At 38.4% G+C, this 14656-nt stretch overlaps 1 protein-coding gene and 1 pseudogene across 4 annotated transcripts in view; one reads left to right on the forward strand and one right to left on the reverse strand.

Annotated features, from left to right (window-relative positions):
• DNA2 (DNA replication helicase/nuclease 2) overlaps positions 1-14510 on the reverse strand; it is a 54213-nt gene extending 39703 nt beyond the window's left edge. For 2 of the 4 annotated variants that reach the window (XM_025918156.2, XM_086679855.1), the window contains exons 1-5: positions 14362-14510; positions 12749-12931; positions 10640-10823; positions 8328-8473; positions 593-724 (exon numbers count right to left, since the gene is read on the reverse strand). In XM_025918156.2, the coding sequence (XP_025773941.1) occupies positions 593-724; positions 8328-8473; positions 10640-10823; positions 12749-12931; positions 14362-14432 (716 nt within the window). In that variant the 5' untranslated portion in view covers positions 14433-14510. Of the gene's footprint in view, positions 1-592; positions 725-8327; positions 8474-10639; positions 10824-12748; positions 12932-14361 lie in introns of those variants that run through there. The other 2 variants (XM_086679856.1, XM_086679857.1) reach the window with 2 other exon arrangements.
• On the forward strand, positions 8668-8745 carry LOC112854919 (small nucleolar RNA U3; annotated as a pseudogene).
• Positions 14511-14656: the final 146 nt, after the last annotated feature.

The following is a 14656-nucleotide window of genomic DNA, read 5'->3' on the forward strand; positions in this document are numbered from 1 at the left end:
AGCCCCCTGTTATTTACTTGTTCAGTAGTCTAGAAGCACCTTGAAGTCAGCTGCTTTTTTTTCATACGATAATCCCAGCACATAGAACATCATTACTTGGCACATATTAAGCATTCAATAAATATTTCTTGAATGAGTAAATAATGAAAGAGGAAAAAAAAAGTATTACCTATTATCAATGCTACTTTAAGGGGGAAAACAATAAAATCCCAATGCCAAACAGCATTAAATGGTTAAATGCAGGATTTAAACATAAAGCACAAATCCACAGGACAATCAACAGATGACATAGTCCATATATGATAGTAATAGAAATATATATGAAATTAGGACCCCCACAATATTTACAAATTGGTTATTTAAAAAACATACTGACATACAAAAATCAGAAGAGTTTATTATAGTGAAAATAGAATTTTTATTCACTAGATTATTTTTGGTTTTGGAAAGACACTCAGAACTGTAATTTATAAAATAAGCAAACAAAAGCTAGTTGTAATAACTTGACCTTTTAAAAAGCTTTAATTCAACATACAGAATAAAATCCTAATCTGAACATATGAACACCATATAAACAAAATGAGTTTCTTACAGAGAGAGCTGCATCTGAGGGAAGTCAGTTGAAATATATTTATGCATGAAATCTCCGGCCCATTTAGAAAATGAAGGAAGATACTCCTCTACTTCTTGTTTTATCTCATCTTGATTCAAATTTAAGCGATACCTGCCAAAATAAGAGATTAAACATGAAAGCATGAATATGAAAAAAGTAAGTAAGGACAAAAATATCCAAATAAGCAACTTAAGTTACTCAGCAACTAATTAACGGATATATAACGCGGTGTATACATGGGGCACTTGGCTGGCTCAATCATAGAACATATTAACTCTTGATCTCAGGGTCATGAGTTCAAGCCCCACATTGGGGATAGAGTTTACTTAAAAAATAAATAAATAAAATCTTCTGTTGGGGTGCCTGGATAGCTCAGTTAAGTGCCTGACTTCAGCTCAGGTCATGACCTCATGTTTGGTGGGTTCAAGACCCATCTGGGGCTCGCTGCTGTTAGCACAGAGCCCGCTTCGGATCCTCTGTCCTCCCTGCTCTCTGCCCCTTCCCTGCTCATGCACTCTCTCTCAATAATAAACAGACATTTTTAAAAAAATCTTTTTTTTAATGTGGTACATATGTACAATGGAATATTATTCAACCTTAAAAATAAAGAGAGCAGAACCCTCTGAGCCCTCCAAAACTGGTTCAGCAGGGAAGACAAAATTAGCAACGCTAGCTCTGCCAAGATTGTGTCTCCTGGGCATAGCAGCAACCTCAAGCTGAAAGAGAAGCTGAAATTCCTCAAGCCAGAGAGCAACTGCTAATACCAAAATACCCCAAATGATCATACATTCAGAATACCAGAGGCAAAGGTTATCCTTACAAAAGGCTGCTTCAAATCTGGCAACTTCCAGTTGATAAAAGAAGACGTAGGCGAGAATGCGGGAAAACAAGGATTCATGTAAACTAATACGATGCCTATAGAGAACAATTTGGCAATAATTATCAAAAATGTTATTTATTTTTGGGGCGCCTGGGTGGCTCAGTCGGTTAAGCATCCAATTTCAGTTCAGGTCATGACCTCACAGCTCATGAGTTCAAGCCCCATATTGGGCTCTGTGCTGACAGTTCAGAGCCTGGAGCCTGCTTCAGATTCTGTGTCTCCGTCTCTCTCTGCCACTACCCTGCTCATGCTCTCTTTCCTTCAAAAATAAATATTTCAATAAATATTTTTTTAATGTTTATTTATTTAAATAATCTCTACACTCAACATGGGGCTCAAACTCACAACCCCAAGATCAAGAGTCACATGCTATTCCAACTGAGTCAGCCAGCCTCAGTATTCAAAATACTAGATGTACCCAGACTAGATCCTGTCCTGGAGGGGAAAAGATGGTATGAAGGAAGGACATTATTGGACAAAAATGTGGACAGATCAGACAAAAGTATTTTACCAATATTAAATTTCCTGACGTTGAAACCATATTGTGATTACATAAAAGAAAAGCCTAATCTTAGGAAACACACACTATACATTATGATTTTTTACTTCAGGGGCATAAGCCCTGAGCCCATCTGGCTCATCATTAGTGACAACGAGCCATGAGCAAAGTCCTTGGCTAGCAGCAAGCTGCCTCATCAAGCACTTAGGCCCCTCACCCAGCCATCAAACATCACCACATGCCTGGCCCCAACCACAACAGAGAGTATGGGGAGTAAAGGCCTGAAGGCAAGGTGAGCAAGATCAGTTCTTCCCATTGCAGTAAGCATCCTGAGCCCACAGGGCACCCCAGAATGTCCAGGGCCCTGCTCAATCTGTTCTATGGCTAGCATCTTCATGGTATACAGCCCATTGTGTATACCAGATGTATACTACACAACCTTAGGGGAAAAAAATCTATACACACGCACACACACATTTAGCAGATGAATCTGAGTAAACAGTACATGAGTGTTGACTGCACTAATCTTGCAACTTTTCTTTAAATTTGAAATTATTTCCAAATAAAAAGAGTTTTTAAATGTTTTAAGTGTACATATTCTGTGGCCCAACAATTCCACTTCTAAGTATTTAACCCAATATACACCTCACAGGTGTGAAATAAAAGATGTATAAAGGTATTTCTTAGGGGTGCCTTACTTAGTACAGCATACAACTCTTGATCTCAGGGTCGTGAGTTCAAGCTCTGCATTGGGTATGGAGCCTACTTTAAAAAAAATCTTGGGGCACCTTGGTTGAGCATCTGACTTTGGCTCAGAACCCACAGTTCATGGGTTCAAGTGCCATATCAGGTTTTGCGTTGACAGTACAGAGCCTGCTTCGGATTCTGTCTCCCTCTCTCTCTGCCCCTCACCTGTTCAAGCTCTCTCTGTCTCAGAAATAAACATTAAAGAAAATGTTTTTAAATCTTTAAAAAAAAAAAGTTATCTCTTATAGGATTGCTAATAAAAGCAAAGATTGAAATGCCAAGGAGATACTTAAATAAATTACAGTACATCCATACAATGAAACATTATGTCATTATTAATTAAAAATGAGACAGCTTGATGAGTACTGATATGGAATGATCAGCAAGATTTAATCTTTTTTTTTTTTTTTTTTTTAATTAACGTTTATTTATTTTTGAGACAGAGAGAGACTGAGCATGAACAGGGGAGGGGCAGAGAGAGAGGGAGACACAGAATCAGAAGCAGACTCTAGGCTCTGAGCCATCAGCCCAGAGCCCGACGTGGGGCTCGAACTCACGGACCACGAGATCATGACCTGAGCCGAAGTCGGACGCTTAACAGACTGGGCCACCCAGGCGCCCCAAGATTTAATCTTTAACGTGAACTTAAATCTTTAAGTGAACAATAATATACATGTTATTCTACAATTTACCTAATGAAAAATATATAGGTGTGTGTATGTGTGTGTGTAGGTGTGTATGTGTGTATACACACACACACACACATACACACACACATACACACACACACATACATTGTCACACATAAATGTGTGAAATCTCTGTGAAAGGATATGTAAGAAACTGATAGCAATGGTTGTCTTTAGGAAAAGGAACTAGGTAACAAGTAGGATACAGGGAGAAAGGACTTACTTTTTTACCATATACCTCCTTGTACTATTACAATATGGTAAACACAAATTTATAATCTGTTTAAAAATAATAACATTATTTAAAAAATACCTGCACAATTGGGTACTCATTTCCTTTTTTTATTATTATTTAATTTTTTTAATCTTTATTTTTGAGAGAAAGAGAGAGAATACAAGTGAGGAAGGAGCAGAGAGAGAGGAAAACACAGAATCCAAAGCAGGCTCCAGTCTCAAGCTGTCAGCACAAAGCCCAATGTGGGGCTCACTCATGAACCATGAGATCATGACCTGAGCCAAAGTCAGATGCTTAACAGACTGAGCCACCCAGGCACCCTGGGTAATCTTTTCCTAAATAACTTTCTCTAACCATCATGGAGCCATTCTTTACTGTCATAATCTCCTTAGGCAGATTCTTCCAAGTGTTTTATTTCTTACAGAGCAGGACTCTATTTAAAATCTCCAAACCAGTTCATACTCATTATTTAATGTCTTCTGCATTTAAATTCTCCCTTTTTACCAAAAACCATAAAATACCTAGGAATAAACCTAACCAAAGAGATGAAAAACTATTCACTGAAAACTACAGAAAGCTTATGAAAGAAATTGAAGAAAACACAAAAAAAATGGAAAAACAGTCCATGCTCGTGGATTAGAAGAACAAATACTGTTCAAATGTCAATACTACCCAAACCAATCTACATATTCAATGCAATCCCTTTCAAAATAACACTGGCATTCTTCACAGAGATAGAACAAACTATCCTGTATGGAACCAGAAAAGACCCTGAGTAAGCCAAAACAATCCTGAAAAAGAAAACCAAAGCCAGAGGCATCACAATTCCGCACTTCAAGCTGTATTACAAAGCTATAGTCATCAAGACAGTATGGTACTGGCACATGAACAGACACATAGATCAAGGGAACAGAATAGAGAACCCAGAAATAGACCCACAAACATATGGCCAACTAATCTTTGACAAAGCAGGACAGAATATCCAATGGAAAAAAGATAGTCTCGGTGCACCTGGGTGGCTCAGTTGGTTAAGCTTCCGACTTCAGCTCAGGTCATGATCTCACGGTTTGTGAGTTCGAGCCCTATGTCGGACTCTGTGCTGACAGCTCAGAGCCTGGAGCCTGCTTTGGATTCTGTGTCTCATTCTCTGTCTGCCCCTCCCCAACTTGTGCTCTGTGTCTCTATATCTCTCAAAAATAAATGTAAAAAAAAAAATTTTTTTTTTAAAGTTTCTTCAGCAAATGTTGTTGGGAAAACTGGACAGCGACATGCAGAAGAATGAACCTGGACCACTTTCTTACACCATACACAAAAATAAACTCAAAATGGATGAAACACCTAAACATAAAACAGGAAGCCATCAAACTCCTATAGGAGAAAACAGGCAACAACCTCTTTGACCTCAGCTGCAGCAACTTCTTACTTGACATGTCTCTAGAGGTAAGGGCAACAAAACAAAAATGAACTACTGGGACCTAATCAACATAAAAACCTTCTGGGGGTCCCTGGGTGCTCAGTCGGTTAAGCTTCCAACTTTGGCTTAGGTCATGATCTCACCGTTTGTGGGTTTAAGACCCGCTTCGGGCTCTGTACTGACAGCTCAGAGCCTGGAGCCTGCTTCAGATATTCTCTCTCTCAAAAATAAACTTAAAAAGAAGTTTACTAAGAAACTTTAAAGAAAATTAAACATCAAAAGCTTCTGCACAGCAAAGGAAACAATCAGCAAAACTAAAAGGCAACTGATGGAATGGGAGAACATATTTGCAAATAACATATCAGATAAAGTCTTAGGACCCAAAATCTATAAAGAACTTACCAACTCAATACCCAAAATACAAATAATCCAGTGAAGAAATGGGCAAAAGACACGAATAGACACGTTCCCAAAGAGGACATCCAGATGGCTAACAGACACATGAAAAGATGCTCAACATCACTCATCACCAGGGACATACAAAAAAAAAAAAAAAAAAGGCACTATGGTTTCCTGCTTGCTCACTTCCTTAGACGCTTTAATCTGAAGTAGCACCTGCCATGTTGTGAGAACACATTAGACAGTGCTACAGAGAGGCTCACGTAGCAACAAAATGAGGCCTCATGACTACAACAGCCAGCTAGGAATTCAGGCCTCATGACAACAGCCATGTGAATGCATCATCATGGAAGCAGATCCTCCCTTCAAATGACCAGCTCCACAAGGGAGACCCCACGGGAGACCCTGAGCCGGTACCTTCCAGCTAAACCACCTCTGAATTCCTAACCTAACATAGTTTGCTAACAGAAACTATGAGGTAATAGATTAGACACGAGTCATTTAAAGCTACTAAGTTTTGATGTGATTTATTTCAGGGGAATAATCAATACAACATGCAACAGATAAGGCATCACTGTATGTTGACTAGGATATGACCAAAAAAAGGTTAAAACTCTGAAATGCAAAAAACAAGTGTTGGCAAAGATGTGGAAAAACAAAAAACAAAAAAAAAAACAAAAAAAACCCCTCTGTTGCACTGTTGGTGGGAATGCAAACTGGTGCAGCCACTGTGGAAAACAGTATGGAGGTTCCTTTAAAAATTAAAAATAGAACTACTCTTTGATCCAGTAATCACACTACTGGGTATTTACCCCAAGAATATAAAAACACTAATTTGAAAGGATTTATGCACTGCCTATGTTTATAGCAGCATTATTTACAATAGCCAAATTATAGAAGCAGTCCAAGTGTCCATCGATAGATGAATGGATAAAGAAGATGTGATACACACACATACACACATGCGCACACATCCATGTATAATGGAATATTACTCAGCCATAAAAAAGAATGAAATCTTGCCATTTGCAACAACAACATGGATGGTTCTAGAGAGTATAATACTAAGTAAAATAAGTCTGTTAGAGAAAGACAAACACCATATGATTTCATACATATGTGGAATTTAAGAAACAAACCAAATGAACAAAAAACAAAGAAAAGAGACAAACCAAAAACTCTTAACTACAGACAACAGAGGGTTACCAATGGAGGTGAGTGGTGGAATGGTGAAATAGGTGAAAGGGATTAAGTGGTACACTTATGATGAGCACAGAGTAATGTACAGAATTGCTGAATCACTATACTGTACACCTGAAACTAATATAACACTGTATGTTAACTATAGTGGAATTAAAATTTTAAACTTAATTTAAAAAATAAGTTTCTAATTCTAAAAAATTTTCAAATTTCTAATTACAAAAACGAAAAATGGGGTGCTGTGTGGCTCAGTTAACTGTCCCACTGTGGATTTCGGCTCAGGTCATGATCTCAGTTTGTGAGTTAGAAACTTGATCAGATTCTGCACTGAGAGCATAGAACCTGCTTGGGATTCTCAGTCTCTCTCTCCCTGCCCCTCCCCTGCTCATGCACACACACATGCTCTCTCCCTCTCAAAATAAATGAATAAACTTTAAAAAAAAAAAATAAAAAGGCAAAATGTAAATAACAGCTGTGTTTTACTGAAATGCAAAGTGGCAAATAAGGCAATAAGTAGAACTCTTTAAAGCAAAAGCTTTATGAAATCTACTCATATTCTGAATGTCATGCTATGTAGTCATGACCAAGGGACAGCTTCTGTGTGTTTCCGTTTCTTTCAGTTGCTATGAGATTATATAAGATGTCTAAAAGCACTGAACACAATGCCTGACACATGTCAGGGATCTAAAATGTTTTTAGGACAATAGGTCATATGACATTAGTAAATAAGTTGTGTGGCATTTTGGAACACACTTTTTCCATATAAACAGCGAAACAGAATTACATCTGGGAAAAGCAGATTTATGTCAACTAGTCTGGAAATCAAAATTACCACTAATAAAAATACTTCTGTGAAAAAAAGACAGTCTGCAATAGGAGTGATGACAGAACAGCAGATTATGCCAACCCCTCTGCATGTAGTCACTCACAAAATGCCAACAATTAGGGGCGCCTGGGTGGCTCAGTCAATTAAGCACCGACTTTGGCTCAGGTCACGGTCTCATGGTTTGTGAGTTCAAGCTCCACATCAAGCTCTGTGCTGTCAGCTCAGAGCCTGGAGCCTGCTTCTGATTCTGTATCTCTCTCTCTCTGCCCTTTCCCTGCTTGCACTCTGTCACTCTCTCTCTCAAATATAAATAAAACATTAAAAAAATAAAAATAAAATAATAAAATAAAATAAAAAATGCCAACAATTAGCCATTTGTGGGTTTGTATGTATTTTCTCCACTGTCACAAAAGTCTGCAAAATAGGATTTATTGCCTTTTTCAAAACCTTTCAAAAATAGTAACCTGTTCAATCCTAAAACTAGCAAAGCTAGAATATAAAACCAAGTCCATCTGATTCCCAAACCCATACAATTTTCAGTATGTCACATAACTACAAGTAAGGCAAAACATTTTTTACACTGAGAACAGCTGAAGAATCTATTGCACACATGTACAGAATATTCAGATATTTTTAGCTCAAGAGTTTCTATTCTACAATTTCAGAAGCTCTTCACAGAACTGCAGTGGGGTACTACAACCCTGGAATCTATATTCTAGTATTACTCTGATTTATATTTAATAGTCTAATAGCCAAATACCTTCTGGATTCCAGGAATAGATTTTATAATAGAATTGTACCTACAGCATGTCTTGTACTACTTACATTTCCTTCAGATGTTTTATTTCTTGAATAGTTTGAAAAGCATATTCTTGTAGTTTTTCTGGGGCAAAGCTATTGCTTATTGCTTTTTGAAATACTTCATGAAGAACTGTACCAATCAGCATTTGACGTGTGGCTGGATTACAGCTCTATTAAAAACAAAAAAAATCATATATTTTATTCCACACTATTAACACACATGATCTCATATTTATTACCAATTTTAACTACCATAGCCAAACTGCACTAGTGAGACAAATGCTAAAATATTAAACAATTTTTATTCTAGTAAGTAGAATTACAGATGACTTTCACTTTCTTCTATTCAGAACTATCCGAATTAAAGACTATACTTTCAGGGATCATTTCTATAGTTTGTTATTAGAGAAGTTTCTCTGAACGTAAAGAATTACCCAAATTATTTTACAAGCATGTTATTTTTAAAGAAAATCAGTAATTTCCACTTTGAAAATATTAAAAATAACCTATATGAAAAATTTCAATGTATTTTCAAATACTTAATATATTCTTTTCTAATTTCACTTTATAATCTACCGAAATAAAATGCAATAAAGCCATGGCTCATAAACTCATGTAAGTAAAAGACATTATTCAAACATAAAATTTAAATTTACAGCACAGATTTTTGACAAGTTCTCTCCACTCAAAAAGAAACAGTATTTAAAAAAAGAAAAGGGCGCCTAGGTGGCTCAGTCTGTTGAGTATCTGACTTCTGCTCAAGTCATGATCTCACAGTTCATGGGTTCAAGCCTTGCATCGGGCTCTGTGCTGACAGCTCAGAGCTGGAGCTTGCTTCAGATTCTGTGTGTGTCTCTCTTTCTTTGTCCCTCCCGCGCTTATGCTCTGTCTCTGCCTCTCAAAAATAAACATTATAAGAAATTTTTAAAGAAAAAAAAAGGCATATTATTTCTCAATTAACCCTTTTCTTAGCCTAGACATTCCCCTTAAAGCTATCAAAAAACTAGATAAAGTCCACCAAAACATGCTTCAGGAATTTAAAAAATTAATTTACAGAGGGATTCTCTGTACTATTCATGCAAGTTCTTAACAAGTCTAAAAGAACTACGAAGTAAAAAGTTTCTAAAACAATTTTGGTTTTCTACATAGATATAAATTGTATAATTTTTAAAATACACTGAAAGGAAGAGGAAACTCTTAATAAAAACCCAGGTTCTTCAGTAAATGGAACTGAAACAAAGAGGGTAAGAATAGGTAGAATATAGATTAAAAAAAACTTAGGAGACCTATCAAAACATAAATCAAAGACTCTGGGGGTGCCTGGCTGCCTCAGTTGGTAAAGCATCTGACTCTTGATCTCAGGGTTGTGTGTTCGAGCCCCACACTGGGTATAGATATTACTTAAAAATAAAATCTTGGGGCGCCTGGGTGGCGCGGTCGGTTAAGCGTCCGACTTCAGCCAGGTCACGATCTCGCGGTCCGTGAGTTCGAGCCCCGCGTCAGGCTCTGGGCTGATGGCTCAGAGCCTGGAGCCTGTTTCTGATTCTGTGTCTCCCTCTCTCTCTGCCCCTCCCCCATTCATGCTCTGTCTCTCTCTGTCCCAAAAATAAATAAACGTTGAAAAAAATAAAATCTTAAAAAAAAAAAACCAAAAAACCTTGTTTGAATTCTGACAAACCAACTGAAGAAAAAACTACTTTCTATTAAAGACATTACAGAGAAATAATGGGACATTATCTATCTGGGCATTATAGATAAACTGGGCATTATATTAATGAAAGGAAATACTTTTAATTTTATGGTGTATGATAAAGGTATCATATTTATATTTTTAAAAGATCCACCTTCATTTACATGCAAAATAATATAATGTTTGAGAACAGCAAAATGGGTATATAGGAAATTATTCGAATCATCTATTTATGTATGTTTGAAATTTTCCAGAATATTTTTTTATGAGAGACAGTCACATTTATTTTTAGTTTATTGGAAATCACATGAAGCCAAGTTTGGAAATTCCTAGAAGCATTAAAAAATATCATCACTTACATTACTTTTATCATTAGAATCAATTATTTTATTAAGCACTGATCAAGATTCAAAGGATTCAGTCACCTGGACTTGAGTCCTAGCACTGCCACTTATTAGCTACAGTAACTCTCAGCAAGTCATTTAACATTTAACCTCTCTGAGCCTGATTTTCCTCATCTGTAAAATACAGCTGATTATTACCATCTACCTCACAGGAATTTGTGACAACTAAATGAAATAAGAGTATAAAAGTGCTCTGTAAACTCTAAGACCCTGCAGAAACATTAGCTGTTAATATTACTCACCCTAAAAGTTTCACTTAGGACAGCTCTTCTCATACATCGAATACTACTGGCTATGCTTGTGCCAGAAATCAGTATGTCTGGATACAGAATCAAATATCCAAAATCTTCATCTATTATCCAAGTATCAGATATGCAGTCTCCCTCCAAATGAATGATGTCCCCCGGCTCCACTGGTAAAGAGCACCTAAAAATAAAGCAAAATATACATAGTTTAGGTTCCTATATTTAAACATGTTAAGGAAGCTTCAAAAAGCAAATAGTACTTTATCTGAAGGAATAGTATTTGTAAATTTCTGGGTCTTTCAAAATAATTTAATACTAGGATGCAGTCTTCAGAATCAACTCCTACTCATTCTACTCCTTTCTACCTTTGAAATACAACTGAGAACACTCAGGGGTCTTCCTTAAATACCAAAAAGGAAAACTGCTTAGGGTTAGCATCATTTACTGCAAAAGCTATCAAATCTTTAATAGCGTCAATACATAGCTCCACTTATGGATTAGCTTATTTCAATAATAATTCTCTCATTCTTAAGATTTCTAACATTTCTACAGTTTCTGTAAGTCTTGAGACATGAAGACAAACCCAATGTGTTAAGAATAAAAACATACTGGGGCACCTGGGTGGCACAGTTGGTTAAATGTCCAACCTCGATTTTGGTTCAATCTCATGAACCGTGAGATTGAGCCCTGATTTGGGGCTCCAGCATGGAGCCTGCTTGGGATTCTCTCTCCTCTTTCTCTGTTCTTCCCCCAAGCTAATGTGCACACACAACCCCTCTCCCTCTCTCTCTCTCTCTGAAAATAATGAATAAATGCTAAAAAAGAAAAAAAAAAGAACAAAATCGTATTTATCATTCTTATCTAGACAAAGAGCCTAAATAGACAAAATTAGACCTCCCCTTTCTCTGAATTTCCCCTTTACCCCTCACATACCATACTTTGCTTGTGTAGAGAAACCTAGGGTTTCAGAATGTTCTTATGCTGTAATTAATTTTGCTTTTAGTGAAAATAATTACGAGTTTTAAGCTGCAATCTTAAAAAGTACTGGGAAGGGGCGCCTGGGTGGCTCAGTCGGTTAAGCGGCCGACTTCGGCTCAGGTCATGATCTCGAGGTCAGTGAGTTCAAGCCCCGCGTCAGGCTCTGTGCTGACAGCTCAGGGCCTGGAGCCTGTTTCAGATTCTGTGTCTCCCTCTCTCTCTGCCCCTCCCCCGTTCATGCTCTGTCTCTCTCTGTCCCAAAAATAAATAAACGTTGAAAAAAAAAAATTAAAAAAAAAAAAAAAATTTTTTTTTAAGTACTGGGAAACTTTGGAAGTAGTCATCTAATAAGGCCCTTTGTTTGGGTTTGGGCCCCGTGTCGGGCTCTGTGCTGACAGCTCTGAGCCTGGAGCCTGCTTCGGATTCTGTGTCTCCCTCTCTCTCTGCCCCTCCCCTGCTCATGCTCTGTCTCTGTCTTAAAAATAAATAAACATTAAAAAAAAATTAATAAGGCCCTTTGTAGTTAATTTTCTTTTTTTATGCTTATGTTTTTGGGTTTTTTTTTAATGTTTATTTATTTTTGAGAGAGAAAGTGAACAAGAGAGGAGCAGAGAGACGAACCCACAAACCGTGATATCATGACCTGAGCTGAAGCCAGACGCTTAACCAACTGAGCCACCCAGGTGCCCATATGTTTATTTTTGAATGAGAGAGACAGAGCGTGAGTACTAGAGGGGCAGAGACAGAGAGAGAGTGAGTGAGTGAGAGAGAGAGAGAGTGAGTGAGTGAGAGAGAGAGAGAGAGAGTGAGTGAGTGAGAGAGAGAGAGAGAGAGAGAGACAGAATCTGAAGCAGCCTCCAGGCCGAGCTGCAGCACAGAGCCCGACATGGGGCTTGAACTCACAAGCTATGAGATCATGACCTGGGCCTAAGTTGGACACTTAACTGACTGAGCCACCCAGGTACCCCGTACTTAATTTTCAAATGACAATAAAGATCAAGTGTCAGAATAAGGGCTTTGAGATGCTGAGGTAATAAGCAAAATGTTTACATGGAATTAATTCAGGTTCATATCTGCTCCCTTAAGACTCTTAAGCCAGATCAGTGCTCAAAGTCACACAAAAATTACCAGTCATTCCTAAGGATACACAGTTCTTTATATTCTAGTGACTGAGAAGCAGTGATGATTAGGTGCTTTTCATGGTTTCCTTCTTCATTCTGTACAGTATTGACTGCTAATACCAGGTACCGGTTATCCATTCCTCGGTTCAGAACTGTTTTAGAAAAGGAAGCTTCCACTTTCTTCTGAAATCTGAAGCATACACAAACAGAACTACTGTAGCATGAAATAAGCCATCCAATTTCCTTTATCTACAAACCAGCCTTCTAGTTTTCTAGGTTTGTTTCTTCTAGAAAGCTTATCACAATGACCATTAGCTAAAATACGTAAAAATTAAGAGAGCAAGGGCATAGCAGAATTCCGATTGTAAAACTTCCCAAAAGTAATGCCATTTAAAACATGCTTGTGATACGAGTTTTTCCAAATACTGTATAGGTTCTCAGGAGCTCTGTGAAACATCCATGATTATGAGGATTAAGGATAAATTGAGAAATATCAAATAACAAATTCCTACCACTGGTGCAAACCCTCCCAAAGTACAAATAAAAGCAAATGTCTTGTACACCATCTTTTTTGTAAATGAAAGGTATTGTTAAGGAAAACCATAGTGGAGGTGGTTTGCTGAAATCCTACCTTGAGCCACAGTATTGTATCAATCTTTAGGAGCCTACTTAGAAATTATCTAGTCGGACCTACTATTTAATGAAGAAAATCTTTCTGTAAAATCTCAGTATGAATCAACTAGCACCTACTTCCTAGAGAAAGCAAGTAATACCTGTCACATTAGTTCATTCATACAGTGACTCAACTCAGAAATTTCTCATTTATAATGGGCAAGTCAACTGCACAATACTTTTATCCATTGATCCTAGCCGCCTGAAAACTATGCAGGACTGCTCTAACCGCTCTAGAAAATATTAAGTCCCTCTTTAGTCCTTCCAGTTTGATTGCAGTCTTTACCAGTGACAGTACAATAGTCCACAGTCATTACCTCTCTAATTATAATACCAAATGCCTTCCTATTACCCTCAAATTATCTTTGTCACCCAACCCTAGACTCTTACTACTTTGTAATCGCCTCATTCACCTACTCCAGGGAGCCTCAGGCTGCGAAATTCCCAAAGGTCAGTTGGGACACCTTAAGGATCTCGCAAAGGTATGGCTGATCAAAACCCAAAACGCAAAGATCCGTCAACAATAATTATCATTATTATTAATTGAAAATAATTCCACATTATGCTGGTCAAGTTGCCCTGACCATTTAGTCCAAGTTGAGGATGCAGAGTTCTCCGTGGGATAAGTTTCTCCAACTACATAAGGAGAAAAGCATCTAGCAGTTGCAATTTCCTTTTATGAAGGCTAGTTTAAGGTGACTGGCACTCCCCGAATACGGGCAGGAATGAACGGTTGAGTAAGCAGTTTTCGAGCTCTGGCCCAAGTGCGGACCCAAACAGAACCCTATGAAACAGATCCCAGCTCGGGAAACTCGTCCGGCACCCTGGGACCCGAGCGGGATCATTTTATCCCAAGCCTGGCTTCCCGGAGGCGTGGGTGCCGCCTCTCCCGCTCCTTTCTTTCAAATCTCCCGCCTTGCTCCCAAACCCTCCCTCCGCTCCGCTCACAGCTCCGCCGGCGGACCAGCCTCTTCCCCGAGACTCTTCTTCAACAGCTCCAGTTCTTCCAGCTGCAACATCCCGGGGGAAGACACTGCAAACACACGCCAGTTAAAACCAGGGAAACGGAGAACCTCAGAGAAGGAAAAGAAGCGCGAGTCCGCGAGGCCCCGCACGCATGCGCATCTCCGCCTGCCCACCGCAGTCCCAAGTGACCTGCGCGAAGCTGCCCCTCCCAGCCCGGCATGCTCCACGTGGAGAGCGGCGCTTGGGCGGAGATTTTAAGAGATCCTTGCTCCCTTGC

The sequence above is a fragment of the Puma concolor genome, chromosome D2 (assembly GCF_028749965.1).
Source record: "Puma concolor isolate L17-30 chromosome D2, mPumCon1.1.hap2, whole genome shotgun sequence".
Taxonomy (NCBI): Eukaryota; Metazoa; Chordata; class Mammalia; order Carnivora; family Felidae; genus Puma; species Puma concolor.